The 25,477-nt window shown below is 37.0% G+C and overlaps 1 protein-coding gene across 2 annotated transcripts in view; it reads left to right on the top strand.

Moving 5' to 3' along the window:
- The window catches only part of KDM4C (lysine demethylase 4C), a 239,934-nt gene that overhangs the window by 199,302 nt on the left and 15,155 nt on the right, over positions 1 to 25,477 (top strand). For both annotated transcript variants that reach the window (XM_063295063.1, XM_063295064.1), the window contains 2 exons: positions 11,981 to 12,166; positions 15,569 to 15,739. In XM_063295063.1, the coding sequence (XP_063151133.1) occupies positions 11,981 to 12,166; positions 15,569 to 15,739 (357 nt within the window). The remainder of the gene's footprint in view (positions 1 to 11,980; positions 12,167 to 15,568; positions 15,740 to 25,477) is intronic.

The raw sequence follows: 25,477 nt of genomic DNA, 5'->3' as shown, positions 1-25,477 counted from the left end.
TGTAAACTGATTAATAATTGATAGGAGATTTAGGGCACTTATGAATGTTCACTCATTTTGTGTTCTGGTTCTAAAGGAATATATCAAAATGTTCCCCAAGCTATACACATATTATAATTTCATGTTTGTTTCAGCCACTCTTTACTCACTTACAATGATTTTGGGGATACCACAATACTGTATAGTTGAAAACATTGTCCAGAGCAAACAGTGCCAATTCATACTTTTACACTAATTTGGTATTGTAGCATTTGTACAAGCAACTCCTTTTATTTATTTTCATCTCAGTTATATCCCAAATTATTGAAAGAACAGGTGATTTTCACTACTTGTAAAAATCCTGATTCCCACTTATGCTATCCTACAGATTTGAAACAGGAACTTCAAATTCTGTTTCCCAATGCATTGCAGTGAAGTTCCAGATGTCTAGTTTCAAGTTTTTCTGCCTATCTGGAATACCTCTCACACTTTTGGGATTCTAACTATCCAAAAGTAACCCTAATATGTCAGTGATGCAAATAATAAAATTATGTTCATGTAGGTCTAGGTATCATGAATAATCCCTGCATCATGTTGCCATGATGTAAACATCAATCAATTGAAGTTCTCATTTTCTCAGATATTGTTTAATTAACTATGCTCGTTTTAACTCCAAAATATTTTATTTCATTTTGGAAAATTGTAATGCTCAATTGTAATGATAAACTATGAGGTAAATAATATATATTTGTTTGTATTGTTAGACATTGGGTAATATTTGAGTCTCAGAACCGTGAATTCAGAAAATGGTTTTATAAACAACAAACTGGAAGCTCCTTCACTCACCAGTTCTCTAGTTCGCAGAAAAGCAGTAGAAAAGAAAATGAGGAAGATCCTACTGCAATGTACTTTAGGATATATTGGTAATGGAGGCATATAGTTCAGATGCCAGAATTCTTTTAACCACATCCCCTTTTTCATAATAGATATTCTATTCCATGAGAAGTGTACTTGGAAAAGACATTTTGGTTTAGGTAGATGTCAAGGATTGATTATGTGCCATTAAGTTGGTGTTGACTCTTAGCAACCACACAGATAGATTTTCTTAAATAGGATCTGTCCCCAACCTCATCCTTCAGATCATCCAGCAGTGCCCCCATCGCCGCTATAACTGAGTTCATCCAGCTTGCTGCTGGTTATCCTCTTCTTTTTCCTTTTCCACCCTGATACTCAGTGATATTAGGTATTCTGGATTATTTGTTTCAGGGCTGGTTCATAAATCCATTTTAAACATTTTTTTAAATTGGTATTCAGAAGTTAGCTATATGGCAACATGAGGTTTCAGTTATTTCTGTGGCTGCATAAGCATCTAAAAATGTAGTTAAAATTGCAGGATTAAAACTATGTTGGGAAACTAGATGGAAATATAATTTCACTTAAGATGGATTTGCTGATGTGTGAATTTGGAGAGAATTATGTTGAATCAGTTTAGCATCATTTTATATTAAATCAATAGAGTTTACATACCTCAACATTCTACAAAACAGGAGGAGATTTCCTTCCCCAAATCTTTCTGTTGTTTGATTTTACAGTTGTATTTCCACAAACCTTTCTCAAACTCTCTCAAGATTAAGCTCTCAAATAATGTGTAACTTCTTCCCATAGGATGGGGAAAATAAGAACACGATTGTCTGACTAGTTTATGAGTTATTAGATGTTTCCATTAAAATAGTTGAAAATACAAGAATCGTTCAACAGTAGTAATTCATAGAAAGGCATCCTTCTTTGAGCCTATTAATGAGTTTTTATGATTTAGGGTGGCGCTGCGGGTTAAACCGCTGAGCTGCTGAGCTTGCCGATTGGAAGGTCGGTGGTTCGAATCCGTGTGACGGGGTGAGCTCCCGTTGCTAGTCCCAGCTCCTGGCAACCTAGCAGTTCGAAAACATGCAAATGTGAGTAGATTAATAGGTACCGCTTCGGCGGGCAGGTAACGGCGTTCCGTGTAGTCATGCCGGCCACATGACCACGGAAGTGTCTACGTACAAACGCCGGCTCTTCAGCTTTGAAACGGAGATGAGCACCGCCCCTTAGAGTCGGACACGACTGGACTTAATGTCAAAGGAAACCTTTACTATGATTTAGTATAGAATAATGAGAAGGTGCATGGTGACACAAACACCCTAAGCTGCCTTGGCCAGTGCTCATGCAATATTTACACCTGCAATGACTCCACTTCAGCAGATAAGACAAACAACAGTGTTGCTTGTCATTACCGACATACTTCAAAAATGCAGCATTTTCCCTCTCCGGTATAGAGAGCATCCACCTACATAACTGACAATGGTCTTCTCTTGCCCAGACACATAGGGATTCTAGCATCTTCTTTAAAATACATTGCCGCACATTGCTGAAATGCCAGTAAGCAGCCTCAAGGTAGATGAAATTTTGATATGAGTATTTGTATCACATCAGAATTCTCTGTTGGAGCTTGCCAAGATTCCTCTTTCTAAATATTTGAACATGCAAGCCTTAAATGTGGCTGACTATCTGAGGACTGTTTCCATCTCTCATGAGGTGTGTGCGTGTGTATGTTTTTAATTTAAATTATCTCTGAGGTTTGTAGGAGAAAAGAAAATATTTATCTTTTAGCTTATTGGTATCAGCAGGCAAGCGAGTCAGCCTTAGAAGGATGGAAGGTTTATTGGTTAAGAGGCACAGGCACCCAGTTTATGATAAAGAATTCTTCGCGTTTTTTCTCAGTAAAATAAATTGCTTGAAGCATATTGCTCAGAATTTAATCCTTTCATCTTGGTCAATCAGTTTTAAATTGCTGCCTACTATGAAATAGTTAATTTTTTTCCTCTCTGTTTTGTGTATATAGAAGGATATATGTTTTGTAACAACTAGAAAGATAGAAAGTGAAAAGTCTAATTAATTGGAGGGCAGAGTCCAGAAATCCAGAGCTCTTAACTAAATCCTCTAACCCCCTCTGTTGAGTTAATTTGTATTACCCTATTTGTAAATCTGGATTCATTTGAAGAAAGATATCAAAAATGGCATGCTTTTAAAAATGTTTTGATATATTTCTTCACATCCTCGTGAAATGACTGCATCACTAAATATATTTATTTCGTTTGCCATTGTGGTCATGGTCCTGTTTTATGGCTTTAACATATATATGTGAGTGAGTTTTTTCTTTGGTTTCACTGATTCATTTTATTCTATTCAGATAGGCTTTACTTTTTATGAAAATTAGGCTAAAATTTGTTATAAATGGATAAATAAAAATTGAATTGGGTTTTCCAGGTACAGATCCAGGGCACATAGCATTCAGGAATTGATGCGTTTATGGTCTCCTAATATGAGATTGCAGCCCAGAGCCTTAATTTTATTATTTATTTAAATTTATTGACCACCCAACTCTAGTGGACTCTGGAGGACATTGCAGGGACATTTGCTGGTTGTATTAAATAGGCCTATGTACAGATGATTTAACGAAGTGATTCACTTGCAACCAAAGTGTGTCTGTGAATGAGCTATACTAGTTTAATATATCATGAAAATTGTTGCTGGTCAGAGGCCTTCTTGATAAAAATGGTTGGGGAGGAATATTAGGTTAATAGCACATAGGCATTAAGGTGCTATGTGGCTCTATCCCCTGGGTAGCAGGGCTCAGTCACAGAGTTTTTTGGATTTGGAAGGAATGACCACACCTGTATAAGTATCTAAGGCTTCATTCCAAGGCAGTATAAGAAAATAACATAATAATATAAAATGAGACAGCAATCAAAGAATATTCAAGAATACAGTAAAACAAAAGAAGAAAGACTTTATGACTCTTCTGCCAGTCAGAGAATTTCAAAGAGATGATGGCAGGCAGACCCCTTCAAGGCCAGCAAATATGCCACATCCTCCTAGCTAAGTCTGCATTGAAATTCCATCTCATGGGGGTTTCTGAACAGTTTATATAGGCTCTGAACCACCATTACTCACACCTGTCTTCAATCATCTCACTAGATTTTACTATGTGAAGGAGGCTGAGTTTATCTTATCTTGGAATGTATTGCCTATCTCTGCCAGGAATGAGACCATCAAGGTTGAAAGCTATGGATTCCTGCCAAGGATGAGATCATCAAAGTTAAGGAGTATTTGTTTATGCCAGGTAGCAGTGAGACTATATCAGAGTTAAGCAGTATCTGTTTCTTAAGGTACTGGAATTGAAAATGAGAAAGATCATCCTATTGTACCCATGTATCCCACCAAGGACAGGACAAAACAAAGTGTGACCCAAGTATAACCCTTTAGCGACTAAAATAAATTATTTATTATTCTTTATTTATTTTCTATTCTGCCTTTATTATTTTTTATAAATAACTCAAGGTGGCGAACATATTTAATACTTCCTCCTCCTATTTTCCCCACAACAACCCTGTGAGGTTAGTTGGGCTGAGAGAGAGTGACTGGCCCAAGGTCACCCAGCCGGCTTTCATGCCTAAGGTGGGACTAGAACTCTCAGTCTCCTGGTTCCTAGCCTGTTGCCTTAACCACTAGACCGAACTTGCTTGCTTGCTTCTATATTACACACTCAGCCATTACATGAGAATATAAAGCTCTATGTATCATGCATCTAAGGGAAAGAGCTACACACAACTATCCAATTTCTTCTTGCCAATCTTCTGGTAAAACCACCAGCACTACAGATTTCATATGCAAAATAAGCTTTTAATAGTTGTACAGAAGAGGGAATTTCAAGAATTCTCAGGAGTGAGGAATCTTATTCAAGGCACAAATGACCAGGTTCAGGTTATGATAAGTTGGATACATTATGCAAAGATCTACTTATCTGGAGAAGTCTTTAATCCTAAAGTAGAAGGAAAAAGAAGAAAAGGACTGATGGATTCAATTACAGCAGTGAGGGGTGCACAGTTAAAAGACCTCTAGGACAGTTCATCATGGTCCTACACTTCATTTTTTAGTCAGTTACTAAAGATGCAATATTATTTTCCCCTTTTGAACTTGACTAAACATCTACTATGAAAATTAGTGCTATATTATTGACATTCCTGTATGGAAGAAACTCATGTGGCTTTTGCATCATTCTTCATACCTGTTATTACATCATTGAAGCCTTAGGAGTGCAAAAATATGGTACCAATTGGATTGGCCAACTAGATTTTGCAGATGAAATGTTGATGTATTTTATATAAAGATTATTTATAGCAAAAAACATATCTTCAATTATATGCATAAATTCCTATTCTCAGAAAACTCTTATATAAAATAATCATATTCTAAAGTAAGATTATGCTTTGTGTGAAAAGTCTCCTGTGCAAGCACCGAGTCATGTCTGACCCTTTGGAGGGATGCCGCTTTTGCGACATTTTCTTGGCAGACTATAGCGGGGTGGTTTGCCATTCTCTTCCCCAGTTGTCACCTTCCCCAGCAAGCAGGGTACTCATTTTACCAACCTCGGAAGGATGGAAGCCTGAGTCGACCTGAGCCGGCTACCCGGATCCAGCTTCCGCTGCGATCGAACTCTTGTCGTGGGGAGAGTTTTTGGTTGCAATACTGCCACCCACCACTCTGTGCCACACGAGGGTCTCTAAGATTATGCTTTACATAATATTAATTAGAGATAAGCACTTGTTAGATAAATCCACTTTGGTTGCAAATCTTTTTTCTACTTGTCAAAAGGCTTGTCTTTTTCTCTGAATTTAGAATTTATTTATGCTAAAATACTGTGAAATGGTTTTGAAACAGTTTTTTTTTAAAAAAATTAGAAGTAAAGAGGCAGTTTACACAATCTTATCTGCAATGCTAGGTTCAGCCTATAACCTGGTAATAGTTCTTTTGCAGTAAAGTGAACATAAATGGAATAGTGGAGCCTACCCTTAATCACTGTAGTTTATTTTTAGACAGATCATTTCACATTTTCATTATTAGGAATAAGTAACATAGAAAACGTTACATCAAATCCATTGTGAACTATATATTTATTTATTTGATACCAACAAATGAACTTATCTTTTAAAGTAGCAGTAGGCAATAGGGATACTGTGACTTTCAAAGACATTGAACTAAGAATGAACTGCAGTAGTAAACAATTATTATTATTATTATTTTTGTCAGACAGAAAATAATGAACTTAGTAAGTCAGATACAAATCCATCAATTCAAAGAGTTAACTTTTTTTTGCTTTAAAACATTTTTAAATGTTTACATTAAGTTTCAATATTGCAAAATACTATATATCCTAAAATGCTTGTGCATTTCATTATCTCTCTTGCTGCATTATTTCTTCATCAACAATTTAACAGAATCTCTTATAATCTTATATTATGGATTTGGAAAAGATAATTTAATGCCTATTGTTTAGCCAATTTTTATTGCCTGTTCAATAAATGAAGATCAGTAAGATGAAAGTCCAGTTCATCTTACTTCCACAAGGAAGCTGCTGGTAAATGATTCAGTTGAGTATAATAGTGATCTCCAGTGTATTCTCAATGAGATTGCAGTCCTCTGTTAAAATTTATGTTCATAGTTTGGAAAACAACAAAACTTATAATAATATTATAATAGATATAACATGGAGTAATGGTTCAGGACAATCCTTGCCACATTAATTGAAGTTCATCTAGAAAATATAAAGGGCTATTCATGTTCTGATAAGTTTCGTATTACAATATGTTATATATGAAGTTGCTTCTGGAATGCATTTAAAATTTCAAGTGCTGAAAAACCACTTGGTTAGTTTGGGAATTTAAATTAATTGGAACTCAGGAATTAATGCAGATACTTTGGATCATACCTGAAAATAAACTTTATACACACTTTATTTCTAGAGTATCTGCATTAATTTATAAAGCTCTTACTACTGTAGTTTTGGAGGGTAATTATAAAAAAGTATCATTAGCCGAAAGGTCCTGTCCCTCTCTGTTCTGGAGAGGTGGAAATCACAGAACATGTACATCTTTGTTGCTCCTTTTTTAGAAACATTCAAGTAGACTTATCCTAGCTTTGATCAGCAGATAGCATGATTGCTCAGACGTGGCTTATGCCCAGATGCTACTTACAGATGAACTGCCATTTGTTACACTGCTGGGTTTTGTGCTGCAGCATGTAAAATCTGATGGATTGACCACACAAGGTCCTGCTATATAGGTGTATTTTATGTAATTTTAGGTTTTATCATATTGTATGTAAAGTTAGATACTATCATATTTACAGCCTAGACTTAGATTACCTTTCTTTGACTTTATTTCTGAGTCCTAGTCAGGCCACTTTATAGATGTAATTCAGCTTTGGTAATGAATTTTTATTTACTGGTTTCTTAAGCTAGACTGGTTTAGGTGATTATAGACCACTTGTGGATATATTTCTTGTACTGGTCTGAGACGAGTAAAGACTGACTGACTAAAGACTGAATTTATAAAGCTCCAGATGATGTGTGGTCAGTATAGGAGTAGGATCATAGACCTGTATTTTGTTCCTGCAAGCCACTAAAGAAACTGGCTTTCTTGCTGATTCTAGAACAAAATAAATTATTGAGCCAAGGTGCCAAGATAACAGAAAAAAGAGACAAGAAATATTACAATTAGATGTGAACAGCCAGCCAGCATATTTGAGCAGTTCTGTATAAATACTACAACAACAAGAGCTTAAATGTCCAGATATCTGCAACACCAGGTTTAAGGACCTTCCCTGGATTCTCCTGCTGTACAGAAATGATTCTGGATTATGTGGTTGATACAGATATGTTTTCCACAGAAACTTTTAACTATCAATTAATTTATACATCTCCTTTTATATACTTAATATCTAACAGGATATCCAACTACAGTTTTGTTAATATATTGTTTTCTACTACAGATTAAGGTTACTATGGTAACTAATCATTTTGGCCGGGTGAAGAGGTTGAATTTAATTGTCTCCTCTTCGGATGTTAATTTTTGCACCTGGGGGGAAGAACTTGCCTGGACTTGTTTGAGTTTGTTTCCCTTCTGTATAGGCATGTAGAGAGTCAAGCTGCTCTCACAGAGAGCCTGTAAGAATGCAGAAGCTTTTAAATATGTTTTGCTTTCTGTAAATAAAATTATTTTTATAGAAATGCCTGGTGTGTGACTTTTCTGATCTCTCCTGGGCCAAAGGCTTTCCTAGCAATCTGCCAACAGGTTATGGGCCCAGTAAACAGCCCAGTAAGCCCAGTAAACCCAGAGAGAATAGAGAGATCAGCTCCACACCTCATGCACAATTTAAAAGCAGGTAGCAAAGACCTGTGAAGATTTTCTTTGGAGCCACCTGGAGTTTTTCCAGCAACTGCCGGTCTACAGGAGAAAGAAGCCAGCTGAGGTGACTTGCAAAAGAAGGAAGAAGCCATGGCTACCTCCCAGCCCTCAGCGATGCCTCTGGAGCGCCTATCAGAGACCAACTATTTGAACTGGGCCCTGAAAATGGAGATGTATCTTTGCAGAGAGAATCTTTGGCTGCCAATTGGTGAGCAAACCCCCCAAAATCCCAGTGCTGAATGGCTGAGACAGGCTGAGCGGGCTAGAGCCACCATTATCCTGGGAGTTGAGGACAATCAGCTAGTCCACGTGCGAGGTATGCAGTCTGCAAAGCACCTTTGGGACGCTTTGAGAGACTTATATGTAAAGGCAACAGCAGGGAGTAAAGTTACCCTGACAAAAAAGCTGTACAAAGCCTACCTTGCAGAAGGAGATAGCCTTCCTGAGCACCTGCATTATATTCAGCAGCTGTTTGTTGAGTTGCAGGAGAGAGGAATGGAATTTACACCTCTCACAAAATCCTATATCCTCCTGTCCTCACTGAATGAAGTGTGGGACACGCTGATTTGTACCCTGGAGGCTATGCCTGAAGCAGACCTCACCCCATCGTACGTTACACAGCGCTTACTCACTGAATGGGAGAAGAGAGAGGAAAGATCCCCCCCCCCATCTCTTCTGGAAAGCTGCAGTACCAGAAAACAAGGGAAAAGAAGGGAAAAGAAGCTGAGGCCACAGCGCTGGCCAGCCAGTGATGCTTCACTTGTGGTTCAGCTGGACATTTGCAGAAAGACTGTGCCTTGAGACCCAAGAGTAGAAAGACAGAGAAGAAGAGCACAAGGGCAACACAGAAGAAGGCTCTTCAGACAACCTAAATTGCACAGGTTGCTGAGAAGGGTAATTCTGATGTATGGGTGTTAGATTCTGGGGCCAATTGTCATTTATGTAATTGTAAAAGCTCTTTTGTGTCACTGTCTAAAACTGAAAGACAAAATGTATCTTTGGCTGATGGGTCTGTGACCAAAATTATGGGACAAGGTGACTTGTATTTATCCTGCTTGGGAGAAACTGTAAAAGGTGTGTTGTATGTGCCAAATCTACAATCAAACCTTTTATCTGTGGCACAATTGGCTGCAACAGGGTATGTCATAACATTTAAGAAAAATGGTTGTGAGATATGGAAAATTGTGTGCTACTGGTATATTAAAAGACTCCTTGTACATTGTGCAAAATGCAAGGAAGCCAAGCTGCAAGGCTGCAGTTGGCAACACTCCATATCATGACCAATGTGTACACCTGATGCACAGGAGATTTGGTCATGCTAATTTCAAGTATATAGCACAAATGCCACAACTGTGTGCTGATCTAAAGATAAAACCCTGTGATAAATACTTAGACTGTGTAGTTTGCAAAGAATGCAAAACACTAAAAGCTCCTGTGAGTAAGCACAGTGACAGAGTTACAACTAGACCTTTGGAAATTGTACACTCTGCCATTATTGGTCCTTTGGCTCCAAGTCTTGGACAAGCAAGGTATGCAATGACCATCATTGATGATTTCTCAAGATACACATTTATCTACATCTTAAAACATAAAGATGAGGCACTTGAGAAATTTAAAAGTTTTGTGACATGGGCAAATAGAAAATTCCCTAGGCCTGTATCTGCACTCCAATGTGATAGGGGAGGAGAGTACCTTTCTCACAAATTCAAAAGGTTCCTAGTGGAAAAGGGGATAAAACAAATTCTTTCTAACCCTTACACCCCTCAGCAAAATGGTGTTACTGAAAGGGCAGAACCTTGCAAAATGCGATGGAATGCATGCTTAAAGATTCACATTTATCTTTTAAGTATTGGGGAGAGGCAATATCTACTGCCTGTTATGTACAAAACAGATTGTATAACTCTGTGATTCAGGACACTCCATTCCATTTGTTTTATGGTGTGAAACCAAAGGTAAACCATCTGAGAGTGTTTGGTAGCACTGCTTGGGTTCATATTCCAAACCAACAGAGAAGGAAAGGAGGCCCCACAACCAAGAAAGCCATCTTTCTTGGCTATGAACAAAGCCAAAGGAGCTACAGGTTCATAATGGGAGAGAAATGGATAATTAGCAAAAGCGCTTCTTTTGCTGAACAAAACTGGGGGAGATTAAACTCTAGCTCTCCAGTTGATCTGACCACAAGAGAACAGCAAGGACTTGCTGATGGTGATCTTTTGCCTGATGAGGACATTAAACCAGAAAAGCAAACTGAAGATCTGTCTGATGAGACAGATGCTTCTCAGGAAAGTGATAGGAGTCAAAATTTAAGCCCTGTATTACCTCGCAGATCTCAGAGGAGTAATAAAGGCGTTCCTCCATCACGTTTTCAGGCTGAAACAGTAAAGGCTTTTCACATATTCACAGAACCTGAGTCTTTAGAACAAGTGAATGCTTTACCACCTGAGATTGCACAAAATTGGCATTCTGCCATGCAACAGGAATTAGCATCCTTGAAAGAAAATAAAACATGGAAACTGGTAAATCTACCTTCCAATGAACGCTATCTAGGTTGTAGGTGGGTTTTCAAACTGAAAAGGGATGCTGATGGCAAATCCAAAAATATAAAGCAAGGTTGGTTGCAAAAGGGTTCACTCAAAGGAAAGATTTAGACTTTGACAAGACTTTTGCACCAGTTACTAAAGGTGAATCAATTAGATTACTGTTAAAAATTGCTGCACTCAAAGGAATGTCAGTTCACCACTATGACATTCAGACTGCATTTCTCTATGGTGATTTAGACCACAAATTATACATGCAGCAACCCCCTGGCTATGAAAAAGGGGAGAATCTAGTCTGTGAACTGCAGAAGTCAATCTATGGGTTAAAACAAGCTGCTAGATCCTGGAACCAAAAATTAGATGAAAAACTGCAGAATTTTGGTTTTGAAAAAGGAAAAGCAGATCCATGTGTATATATGAAGAAAGACAAACAAGGCTGTATGTATCTCTGCATTTATGTTGATGATTTGCTGCTGTTCACACCAACAGAAAAACAAAGGCTTGATTTTGAAGCCTGCATGAAAAGCCATTTCACATTAAAAAGCCTTGGAAATATAACAAATAACCTAGGTTTGGAAAAACACAGGGAGAAGAATGGTAGCTTTCTGTTAAACCAAAGGGGAGATAATGTTAAAATAATGTGAATGGAAAGACATACAGAGTTGTCAAAGAAAATTGGTTGGCATCTTATTCTGTAGTATAAAAAGGGGAGTGTTAATATATTGTTTTCTACTACAGATTAAGGTTACTATGGTAACTAATCATTTTGGCCAGGTGAAGAGGTTGAATTTAATTGTCTCCTCTTCGGATGTTAATTTTTGCACCTGGGGGGAAGAACTTGCCTGGACTTGTTTGAGTTTGTTTCCCTTCTGTATAGGCATGTAGAGAGTCAAGCTGCTCTCACAGAGAGCCTGTAAGAATGCAGAAGCTTTTAAATATGTTTTGCTTTCTGTAAATAAAATTATTTTTATAGAAATGCCTGGTGTGTGACTTTTCTGATCTCTCCTGGGCCAAAGGCTTTCCTAGCAATCTGCCAACAAGTTTTCTCTGAACCACATTCTAAAACACATGTCCCATGAGGGTGTAGTAGCTATAAATCATGAAAGATAAGTAAGTATCTACTGGACAGATATTCAAAATTAAATTTGTGGAAATCCTTCCTTCCATTTGTACCTACAGAAGTGTATCTTCTGTCGACAAAGAATTAAGAAAATATCTGGTGCTTGCATCCAATGCTCCTATGGACGTTGCCCAGCTTCATTCCATGTCACATGTGCTCATGCTGCCGGGGTGTTGATGGAACCAGATGACTGGCCTTATGTTGTTTACATCACATGTTTCAGGCACAAAATAAGTCAAAATGTGGTAAGGTTTTATATACTTTTGTTTTCTATCTTCTATTTAATTTGGATGTATTGTTGCTGATACTATATATCCTGTTACAACCCAGTCCAAACTATTATATGAGAATAGGAAAATGCCAAGACTACATAGACTAGGTCAAAAAGTAATGAATGATGATTGCATGATGAAATGCTTAGTTTTTTTTAAGTGCTGATTACATCACAGCTATGCTGGGGCTGCTTACTCCTCTTTTTTCACAACTCAGCTCTGAGCCTGAGAATTATCTATCTTAAATGAAGTCTCGGCCAAACTATTTGCAGTGACACAGCAATTCACTGTCAGCAGCCCACTAGGAATGCATAAAACTAAACTAAATGTAAATACTACTAAGCACTCTTATTAAAGGACCATAATTTCCCTACTTTTTAGAAACATCTCTATGGAAAACATATGAAGGGGAAAACATGTTACAGTTAACATGGGAATTTTGCAGCAAATTATCTCATTGTGTTTGTTACAGTAAGAAATATGTTGCAAGACTCTTATACACAAGATCAAAAGGAACCCAAACCAAACTGAGAAAATGTTTGAGTGATTTAGTGCCTTGCATTGCTGGGATAGGTAGATGTTAAGTCTGCAAAAATGATCAATCTGTTTCCATTTTTTTCTTAAAACACTAGGATGAATAAAGCAGGGAGAAAAGGGAGTCCAGTGATTGATAGATCTGTTTCCACTTACAGCGAACAGTTCACTAGACCAGCTTCCAATGCCCTCTCATGGCAATGCTGAGACAGTAATATACTGCCAAAGTTTCCAGAAGGATCCCAAGAACTGTGATGGATCTTCCTCACATATGACCAGTCTTTCATTCTCACTGCTGCTCTCCTGACTCTAATGGACAAAAGCAGCCATCAAATTTTCCAGTTAAGGGAAAATATCTCCAAATCAAAACATAGATTCTAGATGAATAGGAGATTTTTTTGTTTGTAAGAACTACCCCTAAATTCGAATACATGGTCCAGTAATGGTCTTCCCAGCAAACGTCTGTTAATATGGTTCCTGTTTTTCTGAATGGCTGAACAGAGACTTGTTAATCCTTATATAATCCTTATATCTAGTCCCACTTCATTCTAATATTAATGCTACTGTCCTTCTCTTGAGATGCTCCTTACAGATCTCTAGGTTCCTGTTGGAGGAACCAAATATTTTTGCCACTCTTCTTTTAGTACATATACATACAGTATTCCCTTTGGGTGAGTAACATTAAGCAAAGCACAGAAAAAGAATAAGAAGTATTAAGCAAGATAAAAATAAAAATAAAGGGAGGAGATAGAGGAACTCTAACTAAATCTACATCAACATCTTTCTCTATACATTTTCTATCCTTAAACTGTTCTTACTTACTTATTTATTTATTTATTTTTATCCTGCCTTTATTATTTTTATAAATAACTCAAGGCGGTGAACATACCTAATACTCCTTCCTCCTCCCATTTTCCCCACAACAACAACCCTGTGAGTTGGGTTGGGCTGAGACAGAGCGACTGGCCCAAGGTCACCCAGCCTAAGGCAGGACTAGAACTCACGGTCTCCTGGTTTCTAGCCCAGCCCCTTAACCACTAGACCGAACTGGCTCTCCTTGTTGCCATATCCATACATTGTTTCATGTGTTGCCTTTTATTATTTTGTTCTTTTAAACATCTCACCTCTCTCTTTTTGTGGATCTTATCAACTGCATACAGCCATGACATCATCCTCTTAAGCAATTCATTCTTTATCTGTATTTTGCAATTTGATCTCCATTCATTCTCACAATCTGATTGACCAACCTCTACATAATTCTCCTGTCCCATCATTCAGTTTTCTATTCAAACCACATTCATTCATCCATTCATTCTTGACCTTATATCTTCTCATTTTTTCACACATACTTTTTAAGCAACCAACTCCCACTGTTTTTAACTTACTTTTAACTTTATCTTGACATACCAGTTCTCACTTCCATGTCACAAAGTGAATAGAAGCTTGCCATTGTACACAGACATTTTCACTTCTGACAAACCTTCATTCTTCACAACAGAGCATGTGTTGCTCACTACCGTTCTGCCAGCATTTGCATATCTTAAAATTTCTCCATCTATTTCTCTAATTTTACTAAGCAGGTAACACAAATTAATCTACTTGCTTTAAATTTTCAGCATTTATGAGTAACTTTCAACTGTTCATTCTATTTTTCCCTGTCAACCACAACTACCTTGATCTTTGATACATTAATTTTCAGATCTGCATTGCATCATATAATCTACCTAACATTCAGGGCAAATCATTTGAATTCTCAACCAACATCACAGTATCATCTGCAAAAATATATGCACATTCACATCCCCCACCAATACACCTCTAATATCACCACAAGAATTACTTATATATTTATACATAAATGCATTAAACATTAACAAAAAATGCTTTAAATACCCGCATTCATACATTTCCAATGATTTATTGAAGAGGTACTTGATCTGCATAACCCCAGGAATGTGCTAGAGGATGCTCAGAAAATTTTGCTGATTTTGTCAAAATGATGAAAGCATTATCATACCACAAACTTTACCTTTTGAATGTGTGTAACATACGATGCATCTGAAAAAGAAACATAGCTTGCATCACAATGCCACACTGCTGCTCCTGCCACTCAGACTACCCCTTGCTCCTCCCAGATGGATGCCTCTGGCTTAAAGGAGCTCACATGAGCCCCTTATTTAAAAAAAAAAAAATAGTTTGATGGCTGTCTTCAGGTGAGCATTAGTGCCATAGTTAGGGACTATAAACAAAAGAGGATTCCTACAAACACAAATGTCACATGGTATTCAGAGCAAGCCACAAACTGAATCTTTGCTGGATAGTTGTGTGGATTCAGCCTTCCCTCTTCATTCAGCATTATAGACTGGACCTTCCTCTTTGAAAATGCTTCAGAGAGTACAGAGGTGGAAGAGATGGGACTGAGGAGGAGAGGCCACATGCTAGATACAAACATCCCATGGACAAACTTTTTCAAATCTTTACTTCTTTTCCGTATAGCTGTTCTTGAAGTAATGCTCCCTACTCTATGTTTGTACAATCTGGCATCATTTGGTCTGAACTATCACTATCAGTAAAACACTTTAAAACTATACAAATCACAGTATCTGAATCACAGTTAAGTGTGTGCATGCATATATGTATTCAGGTGAATCTCTATAAGCAGCTTGGACAAAGCAGGCCTTCCTACAAGTCTAAGACTTGAGCTGATTTAGATGAGTCAATCTGAGCAGGACTTGCAGTCTTAAAAATTCATAAGAGGTTCTCTTTAGGATCCAGTGGATCAAACGTAGGGAGCGAGAGACACAGTATTTGAAATAATTATATTGTTTTAATCTTTTAAAGAAAACCAAAGCCTTCGAGAAAGCAGTCTCAGTTGGGCAAACTGTCATAGCAAAACACAGAAACACGCGTTACTATAGCTGCAGAGTAATAGAAGTGACATCTCAAGTTTTCTATGAAGTTATGTTTGATGATGGCTCCTTCAGTCGGGACACCTTTCCTGAAGATATTGTAGTAAGTATTTTAGAAATGGTTTCTTTTGATTTTTTAAAAAGTTAAATTAGTAAAATTGAACTATTTTTTCTGACCTTTCCACAGGGATAATTAACTTAATATTCTGTTCACGTCTGTTATTTCTTGCAGCAGAAAATTATTACTTTCTCAGGGGCTTCCCAACCTTGTTTGTGCTAATTAGTACCTACCATTTCTCCAAATGAATAAAAACTAATCTTTCAAAGTCTTTTAATTAAATAAGAAATATGTTTTTAATAAAAGATATTAGAGTGGGAATTCTACATGTTGTAGTGTCTCAGAGTGATAATATAACAAAATTCCTTGATGAATTAACAAAAAAACTTCAATGTTAAAATATGTAACAGGCAACATGATTCACATGAATTGGGCTTACATGTTTGAGTGTTGTATCTGTAAGCTATATAATCTAATGATGCTTAGTTGGAATTTAAACAGTGGCATCGTTTTCTGTGTTTTGCAATACTTACATTAGCATTTTAGTAGGGAGTTAACAACAGTTCTTAGTGGGGCTGTATGTTTATTTCCTAATTCTGGGGTTGATTTTGCCTTGCCTTGCACGTTCCAAAATCTGTATGCATTCTGATTTCATGGCTCCTTTGCACTTTTATAACCTGAGTGTGCTAAATCTTGCACTGATGTTGGCCTTCCTGTCAGAATTCTTCAAGCTCCATTACATCAGTCAGACATTACCAGGTTGTGACAGCAGTGCATTTATTCTTCAGGTTTTCTTTCTTTTTGTTCCTTGTGCCTTGGGAAACTATCCATCCATCCATCCATCTTTTATTGTATTGATTGTTCAACTGTTCTATAGATACAGGATTATTATATTTTGAGTCATGAATCATCATCTTAGATGTTATACATGATTATAGTCCATTGTGGTGGATTTGAATAAGCTGGTTTTTTTAGGTTTTGTTGTGATTTTTAAAAAATTCTGTTTGCTTATGAAATTCTCAACAGCTGTTAGGAAAATAGTGAAGAACTCTTAAACTGCAAACCTTTTTCATTTTTGCTATGTCTGACTATATGGCATTATTTTCCTGAGATCGCTTTTGTTGCTTTTATACAGATATCTTTTGGAGAAATACCAACTTTCGTTAGAGGTTTTTGTATATGGGTTTGTATAAGAAACTCCATGAGCTACAATTGCAAGGAAGAAGAATGTCATTGGAAAAGATTCTGAAAGAGTCAGTGCCAAATGAATCCTTAAATTTATTTATTATTTGATTTATATTCTGCCTTTTTTGTATAGGAGCTCAAGGCAGTGTGCATAATGTTCCCTCCTCCTATTTTTCTCCACAAGACTACAGTAGGAAGAAAAATCCTGTTGGAGGGCAAGGCGTATTGAGAAAAGACATCACCTTTCTTGTATGGATGTGTGTTCTGGCCTCTCTCTTCTTACTGCTTTTCAGGAGGCAAAGTTGCCCTTCAAATGTTATTAGTAGAGATTATCCTGTCTTCCCAGCTAAGTCCTTACTTATAAGATGTCTGATGCTTTTTTGGAAATATAACACTTAAAATGGGATATTTTCAAAGGAGTGTCAGAAGGATGTAACCGTTCATATCCCAGTGGTAATAAATGAAGCCATGCAGTGAAGCAATTTATGACAAATCTACCTTTTGTTTGAGATACTAAAAAAGTGTCATTAATGGCTGAAGATGCTTTATTAAGGACCATCTAGATATGACACATGTGGGAATGTACTTCTTACTAGAAACTTCTGTTTTGTTTACATCTGCATCAAAGCTTGGGATGTGGGAAAGAATAAAAACTGCTTACCATCCAAGTGGGATAGTGTGATTTGGAGCTAAGAAGAAATGTAATCAGGTCTAGATATGCCTCAGTGCTTCTCAGATAGTAAAGGAACAACATATAATTGTTTGAAGGAAACACCAAAGAACTTTTAGATTCCTTGGAGAAATCTTTGGGTGTTTTCATTAGATAATATACCTGTAGCTTCAATAACTTTTAAATCTTTCCTAATCCATGCAGTGTGCATATCAGGGAGGACTTATTCATCAAAATTTGTGCAAAAGCAATGTTGCTGCTATTGAACAAGTTATTTCTCTAATCTGTTTCCCTGTTCGGCTAGCTCACAAAGATAACAAAAGCTTTTTATGTGTTCAAGCTGCTGTACAATTTCAGTTTAGTTCACAACTGCATTAATATGAGACCAGCTACTATTTCGTGTTTGTACATATTTTGGTGAGATTGCAAGGAGAAAGAAGAGGTTTAAGGATATTTCTCTTTATATTCCTTGATTATAGGAACACGTGAGGCATAATGTTGTCCCTAGAAGGCATTTAGAAGTGTATATTAATGCAGAGGCCAAACATAGTTAGGAGGGCTTATTGAAATCAATATGACTGATTCATTAATAATTCTTTTTAGGTCCATAGTTACTATTTAATGCCTTCATTTTCATATTAATAACAGGAGAAATATGTGGGCTGAAAATCTGGCCTTAAGCTATACCACTGAACACCACAGGTGGCAGTTGTACTTTTCAGGAGCTAGAGTGTGCCATATAGTGTGTAAGCAGAAAGACAGCCTTGTTGATTAGCTTATAAATCCCAAATGAATATCCAGGAAGTGGTATTGTTTTTTAACCTAAGACAGCAAAGATAAACAAGATTAGACTTAAAATTAGCCAATAAATGCTAATTTTAATTTAATGTGATCTTAAGCAGCGGTATTTGAGAACTTAAGCAGTAATATTGTTGTGGGTTCTTTATCTGATTACTAAATTCATGATCTCAAAATTCAGTAACTCAGGTTCAAATTAAAAACCTCCAGGTGCCAGAAGATCTAATTCCATCAAATCAGGCTATGGATTCAGGACTAAATTTAGCCATTATTTAATATGCATTGTGCTACTATCTTCTTTTTGTCCTTTACTAGAGAAGTACATCAGGCTGCAAGCTGTCCAGAGTTACTGGTGAGTAGGTGGGCCTAGGAATTGAAATAATAAATAAATAAAATCAGAACCACCATACGCTCAATTCTAAAAACCCATGCATGATAAAAATGAAATGGACAATATCATTAAACTTATAGTTTAATTTAGCTCTCAAAGGTGCCTTTCAGGGGAGAGTAGTTCAAAAAAAAAGATCCTTCTGAGTACTGAGGTAACTAATAGATGATAAGAATAGATAATAGTGCTTATTTCTGATTGCTGATAATCTGGGCATAAGATAGGGGCTATTTTTGGTAGTTGGTACCATTATTATAAGCTTTAAGTGAGTCTTAAAGTACTCATATAGTTACTTTAGCTTTTCCTGAAAATGTATTTGATTAGATTGGTACAAATATTCATTGAGTAGTAGCATCTTGTAGACTGTATTTTTCATTATTGCATTAGCTTTATTAATAACTGGTGCTCATTTGTATATATTTTATCATATTGAGAGAGATGTTGCACTTAAAATAAATTTATGTTTAATTACATAAATTAAAAACAGTTTGTTTTAAAATTAAATACATTAAGCATTCTCTTTGAATTGAAACCCATCCTAGTATCTCCATAATCATGTGGCATTTTAATTCCATGTTTTTTCCATCTGTCAACCTGGTTTACAGTATGATAACTTAATTATGCTTTGAACTTGAGTTGAAATTATTGTATAGAATTCAACACACTGCTAAGAGCTGGTTACCTGATCACAGTTATTATTACAGCATTCAAGTTAAGGTAGCATTGGAACCCATGTTTCACTATTAAATGTACACATTTTAATTCTCCAGAGATTTTTGGAGGTTACTTCTTGATCCTAGGACAGCGCCTCTGACTGTAGAACATTTAGGCAAGGACACCATTGCATTCAGGAGGAGGAACCACAAAGGCTTCCTAGACAACCTCTGCTTATTGAGCCAATAGATCAGGGTTTGAGCTACATCTTACAGTTTGTGAGTCTTACCTTAGACCAGTGTTCCTCAACCTTAGTGACTTTAAGATGTTTGGACTTCAACTCCCAGAATTCCCCAGTCAGCATGCCTTAGATTATCTGCCTAGGCTCCTTTTCTCCACTTCGTTTGCCTATTAAATTTTTGTTTGTGGGAACAAGGGGAAAAGTATTTTAATGCAGATGGTCCTCACCTTCCCACAGGAGATGTTGAAGTAGCCTGATACGTTTCTTTCCTTCTCGCCTTCTGCCCCACCCCTGCCTAGTCAGCCTTGTGGTTGCAGAAGGTTGAACAGGCAAACCACCTAGGTGTGGTCCTGGTACATAGTCCAATGGGAGGCCCCATCCCATGGTCAAGGAACTTCTCTGGCAGACTCTGAGAACAGAAATCCACAGCTAGGAAATTTACATTTTTAAAGGGTTGGGGGGAGAGAGAGACAGAGAGAAACTCTCTCTCTTTCTCTCTCCATACAGAAAAGAAAAGGTTGCTATTTCAGTTTATAAAACTGTGATTCTGAGACATTATTTGAATGAATTTGCATTTTCAGGAGTCCCAGGGGAATTTTTCTAAAAGCCTGTGTGTTTTTGTTTTGTCTGGTCTCCAAAATATCCAATATATTTGTGTTAAACAGTACAGTTCTGCTGAATATATAGAATTGTTCAGTTAAACTCACCCAGCAGGTTGTAGCGCTCTGCAACAGTAATAAAAGATGTATTACAACATGATTCAATTCTACTAATCCAAAGAAATCAGCCACAGCAGCAAATTAATTTTATATATATGTTTATTTGTTTTTGGACTCTCAAACTTTTCCAAAATAGATGTTTTCTTATCTGAAAGAAGAAAAAAACGGAAAATGTAGGTACTTTTTCCACTTTTTTTAAAAAAGCAACATCAATACACAAAACCCTTAACAGAATTATGCTGACACTAATGAAACTATATCCATTCAATAGAATACCCCAGAGAGCCTTTCGTGAGATGAGAATGGCAATGATTAAGCTTCATCTTTCAGTGCTTTAAATTTGTCACCAGCTATGAAAAAAGGAATGTATGTGACAGCAGAAGTATATAACAAAGAATTTTTCTAAAGGCTACTTTCCCTTTTTCAAATGCATCTACATTTCATGAAACATCAAAATTACTATCTTTGGCTTTCTTTGTATTGGAATTGGGGACTTCTTTGTGATCATACATTTGAACTAAAATGCCAGTATAATAACAAGTCAGCTTGAGACACTGTTTAAAAATAATAATGTTCTCAGCTTCATGGAGTTCTTTCATAGTTAAACATATACATTTGTTGGTTTTGAAAAACATGTTTGAATTTATACTTTATAACAGCAATTTACAAAATTTAGCTATGAGAGCAATTAGTTTCCTATGAAAAATGAATGGCTATGAATACATTTTAGCCACACACAGAGAAATCTCTGAATGGGGTACTTCTGTTCTGGATATGCATAGAAAGAAAAGATTATCAGGTGACATATGCCTCAGTTTTTAATAAGTACCCATCATGTATTAGGATAGACAGTAAGGCTGTATTCCCACACATAGCACCCAAGGGTGCCAATATGCCCATGGACAATTTCCTTGTTGTCTACCAGGTTCCCTGTCCAGCCTTTTTTTTTTTTAAAGAAAGCTGACATATTACAAAATGGTAGTATCCAGAATCATATTTATTTCAAAGAATGCATAAGAATCTGTCAGCTTTACCAGGTAGACCAGACAGGAAACACAACCAGATGAGCTAATTCTATTTAACTGTAAGGCTGCATTAGCAGAATCTTGCAAGTCTGAAAGTACAATTCTCCCACTGTCTCCTTTACACTCTGAGAAATTAGGAAAGGTCTCTTCTCTGTCTCTTGCCACATGTAGCTACAAACTATGGCATCTCCTATCTGACTGTTACTTGGGCAGTGTCTCTGGGCCCAGTCTCCCAAGGACATTCCCACATACTGTGAGTTACAGTCTGCCCTGAGGCATGAAAACTGGCTGGGTGACTTTTGGCCACTTAATCTCTCTCAGCCCAACCCACCTGGCAGGGTTGTTTATGCCAGTGTTTCCCAACCTCAACAACATAAAGATGTGTGCACTTCAACATTAAGATATGTGGAATTCTGGGAGTTGTAGTCCACACTTCTTAACAGTTGCAAAGGTTGGGAAACACTGGTTTATGCCACCTTGAGTTATACAAGATGGGATATAAATCTAATAATACAGACATTCCATTTCCATTCAGAGTCAGATGTTAACTATTACTGGTTTGATCTGGCTTGTGAAAACTAGTTGTTAAACTTTTGCATATATTAGAGCAGTTAAGTTAAAAAAAATTCCTGTTTGTCTCAGCAGTGCAGAAGGAAAGTTTAGAGGGGTGTGATAGGGAACAAGCTTTGCATGTTCAGGAAAATCCACAGCCCTGAGAGAATCACACTCCAGTATTTTTGGACAGAGTGGGAAAAATGCAAGTCTTTGACTTAGCTGCTCTAATTGTACAGAAAATACTGGAACTTAATACCTAATGAAAAATTTAACTTTTATGGTTTCCTTTCTAATAGAAGTTGATAAGCTATAATCACATCTTACTAATGAACTATGCCTGTTTAGTTCAGTAAGACTTTGGAAATAAAATTGTATTACACCAACCCAGTACTAAGTAGAAGCTTGGCCAGCGAGTATAGGATTATAGCTGATGCCTCTTACAGTATTTAATTATTTAACTATGTACCATCTTAACAATGTTAAAAGTGGGGAAAAGGTTAAAGAAAGAAAAAAGTTCTCTCTAATCTCTCATAATTTCACTGTCTACACTCAAGAGGGATATCAAGCTACTTTTCTCTATGTCTTCAGTACTCTGAGGATAGCACATAGGACCAGGTTTTTTAGCCTTTTTTATCCAGAAATGCCATCTACTTCAAAGGGAATTCTTTATATGAAAGATTTTTTGGGTTAGTCTTACTTTCCCAAATCACTGCATTTTTCAAGATTTTCAGTTCAAGATTAATTAAATTGTACTATTTAGAACAGACTTCTGAATTTTTGCTGCCAAGATGGTGAGACAAGTCAGTCCTATTTGAACTTTTAATGGTTCGTGGCGCTGCAAAGTTTGAGAACCCCTGATTTAATAATGGTTTTGTCACTCAGCATGTTTTTTTTTACTTCTGTTGAAGTCATACAGCTTTTTAAGGATGCATTGGTGTGTCCTGATTATTAACTAATTTGAGAGTTCTCATTTTGAAGGGCAAACATGATGAATTATTGTTAGAACCCTTAGTTCAGAGAAATATTTTTCCTATTTCAGAGAATTCCAGTTCATTCACCATTACTGCTCTCCTGCTGGAACCCTTCTGTCCCCTTAGATTTTAAACAGTAAATGCTAACTATGTGGCAGTAACCTATTTGTGCTGCAAACCCACTGACCTATTACTGGCATAGTCCTTGCTGAAACAATCAGCAGATAATATCTGTTATGAAAGCTAGTACTCATTGAGATAAATTGGTTAACAGTTATTTACATTATTACATTTTCTATATCAAAAAGCACGATGGAATCATTGAGCAAAGACAATTGTGTGTGTCAGCACCTGATCATTCGAGCATTCACACAATCACAGTCAGGAGGCTGGGATTCCTTTAACTGTTTTAATGAAGTGCAATGAACGGTACAGAAGGCAAGCTGCAAATAAAGAGTTCCTGCTCAAACCTAACTTAAAAAACTACATTCCCTTAGTTAGACCCCTTTCCCATGAAACCATGTCACCCCCCTCCCATCCAGATGGTATTCCTGGCATATCTCAACCCCATGTCCTTGATGTCCACCATAGCCATAATAAACCACTTCACACTCCAACTTCACACCCCCTCCCATCTCCATCTGGCGACACGGAGTCCATTCCTTGGAGAAGGAAATGATGGTAGATGCTCCGATAAGGGGTTTTGTAAAACCTTTGATCGGGGGGATCAGACAGTGTGCCTGTTAAGATGTGTGGTGTATAGTGAATTCACATGTTTCTGTGTTGTGACTTTTGAATAGTTTGGAGATTTTCCTTTCTGGCAAGTATACTGTTAGTATTCAAAGTATGTCTGAAAGTATATTCAAGAGGTCAGTTTAGTTCCCACATAGTTTTTACCATTCAGGAAGAATTGGTCTTTGGAATTAGAATTCAGCATACCTTATAAATTTTGTGAAAGTTGTGGGGTGGATGGGAAGAGTTTTCTATCAAGGATATATCAGCTGAGCAAGACCCAAAACTAAGAAAGCAAAACCAAAGTTTTTGCAAAACAATAAAAGGGTGCTTAAAAACCCTACTTTGCTTCACAGGTTTTTATCTACTTTCTTATAGGGCATGGAAAATGTAGGCATTTTGCTGGACTTCAGAAATGTTTCTTACAATATAACAGTGAAAAACTCCAGTGTCCATAATGGGACAAAAATAATTCTATAACTGCCTTGATCCATCAAACTAAATGTCTGTCTTGTCCAGCATTTTGTTTTCAACAGGAGCCAGCCAGATGCCTTTGGAAGCTCACAAAGAATTGAATAGCAATGTATTGTCAGTTGTCCCTAGTATCTGATATTCTCCTTCTGAAATGGAGCTTCCTTTTAACTATAATGATTCAGAGATCTTGATGGATTGCTCAACTATGAGCAGTAGAGATAATCAGGAATAAAATGAAAAACAAAAAATGCTTCTGTCCCCTTCTATCCATCAGAAGCCCATAATGCAGAAATGGGCATCACATGATTGAAGTTCTGAGCACTTTCCCCCCCCCCCAGAACTTCATTTTTGCTCCCCCAGATTAACTCAGAATTCAACTGCATGATAGTCAAATTGTGACTGTGCAATATTTGGAACAAATTGGCAAACTAAGGATGTAAATGGAGGTAATAGGCCTTTAGGAGATATAATCCCACTTGTACTTAAACTCCTTCCACCAAATCCATTTTAAAAGGCCTTGGCCCCCACTTTTTTCATGCCATTAATACCTCTGTGGGAAAACTCCTACAGCCTCTATCAGATCAAGAAGCGGAGTTGCAGTCTCCAACCCATCAAGAAGTTACTCATATGTTAGAGGGGACCCACTATGGGAAAAAAGAGTGATAGAGACTTCCTAGGTCAATGAGGGAAAGCAAACCGAGTTCATTATGGCATTGCAATGAAAAAGCTATTCTGAAATCTCTTGTTTCTGCAGTAGGATTCTGACAGTAGGAGGGAACATCAGAGGAAATCAGCAGCTGTGGGTTCATAATGCACTGCCAAATTAAGCACTGTGTCTGCAGTCCACACCTCATTTACTGGGAAGTTATCTCATTAGAGCTGAAAGAACTGCTCTAGAGCAATGGGATTTTAAACTGAAGGATTGTGCACTTGCTCATTCTTTTTGAGGGAAGCTATACAGTAAAACTTTTCCCATCATCTTCCCTTAGCTATATCTAATGCAAAAGAAATTACGGTTGGCTTGTGCATTTGGAATACACACACATACGCCTACACATAAATACATATATTTACACTGACGTACAATATACACACAAAAATGCATATGCACACCTATACACAAAAACGCAATATTTCTATATTAATCAACAGTATGTGTTGGTGGCTCAGTTCCAAAGAATAAGAAATGCTAGGTAGCTCTCTAGCAAAATAACATATCAACCTTCTTATCTACTTCAAAGCCCCATTGCATAGCCATTTATAGAAATGAACACCGTAATCATGTGCAAAAAAAGAGTTTTAACATCAAGATGTGACTTGATTTTCTTCCTCTTGATATAAATAGTTTTACAGGGTGAACTTGCAATGGTG

Source organism: Candoia aspera, chromosome 2 (genome assembly GCF_035149785.1).
Source record: "Candoia aspera isolate rCanAsp1 chromosome 2, rCanAsp1.hap2, whole genome shotgun sequence".
Taxonomy (NCBI): domain Eukaryota; kingdom Metazoa; phylum Chordata; class Lepidosauria; order Squamata; family Boidae; genus Candoia; species Candoia aspera.
Note: the sequence above shows the minus strand (reverse complement) of the source record. Positions and strands in the feature narration are given on the sequence as shown.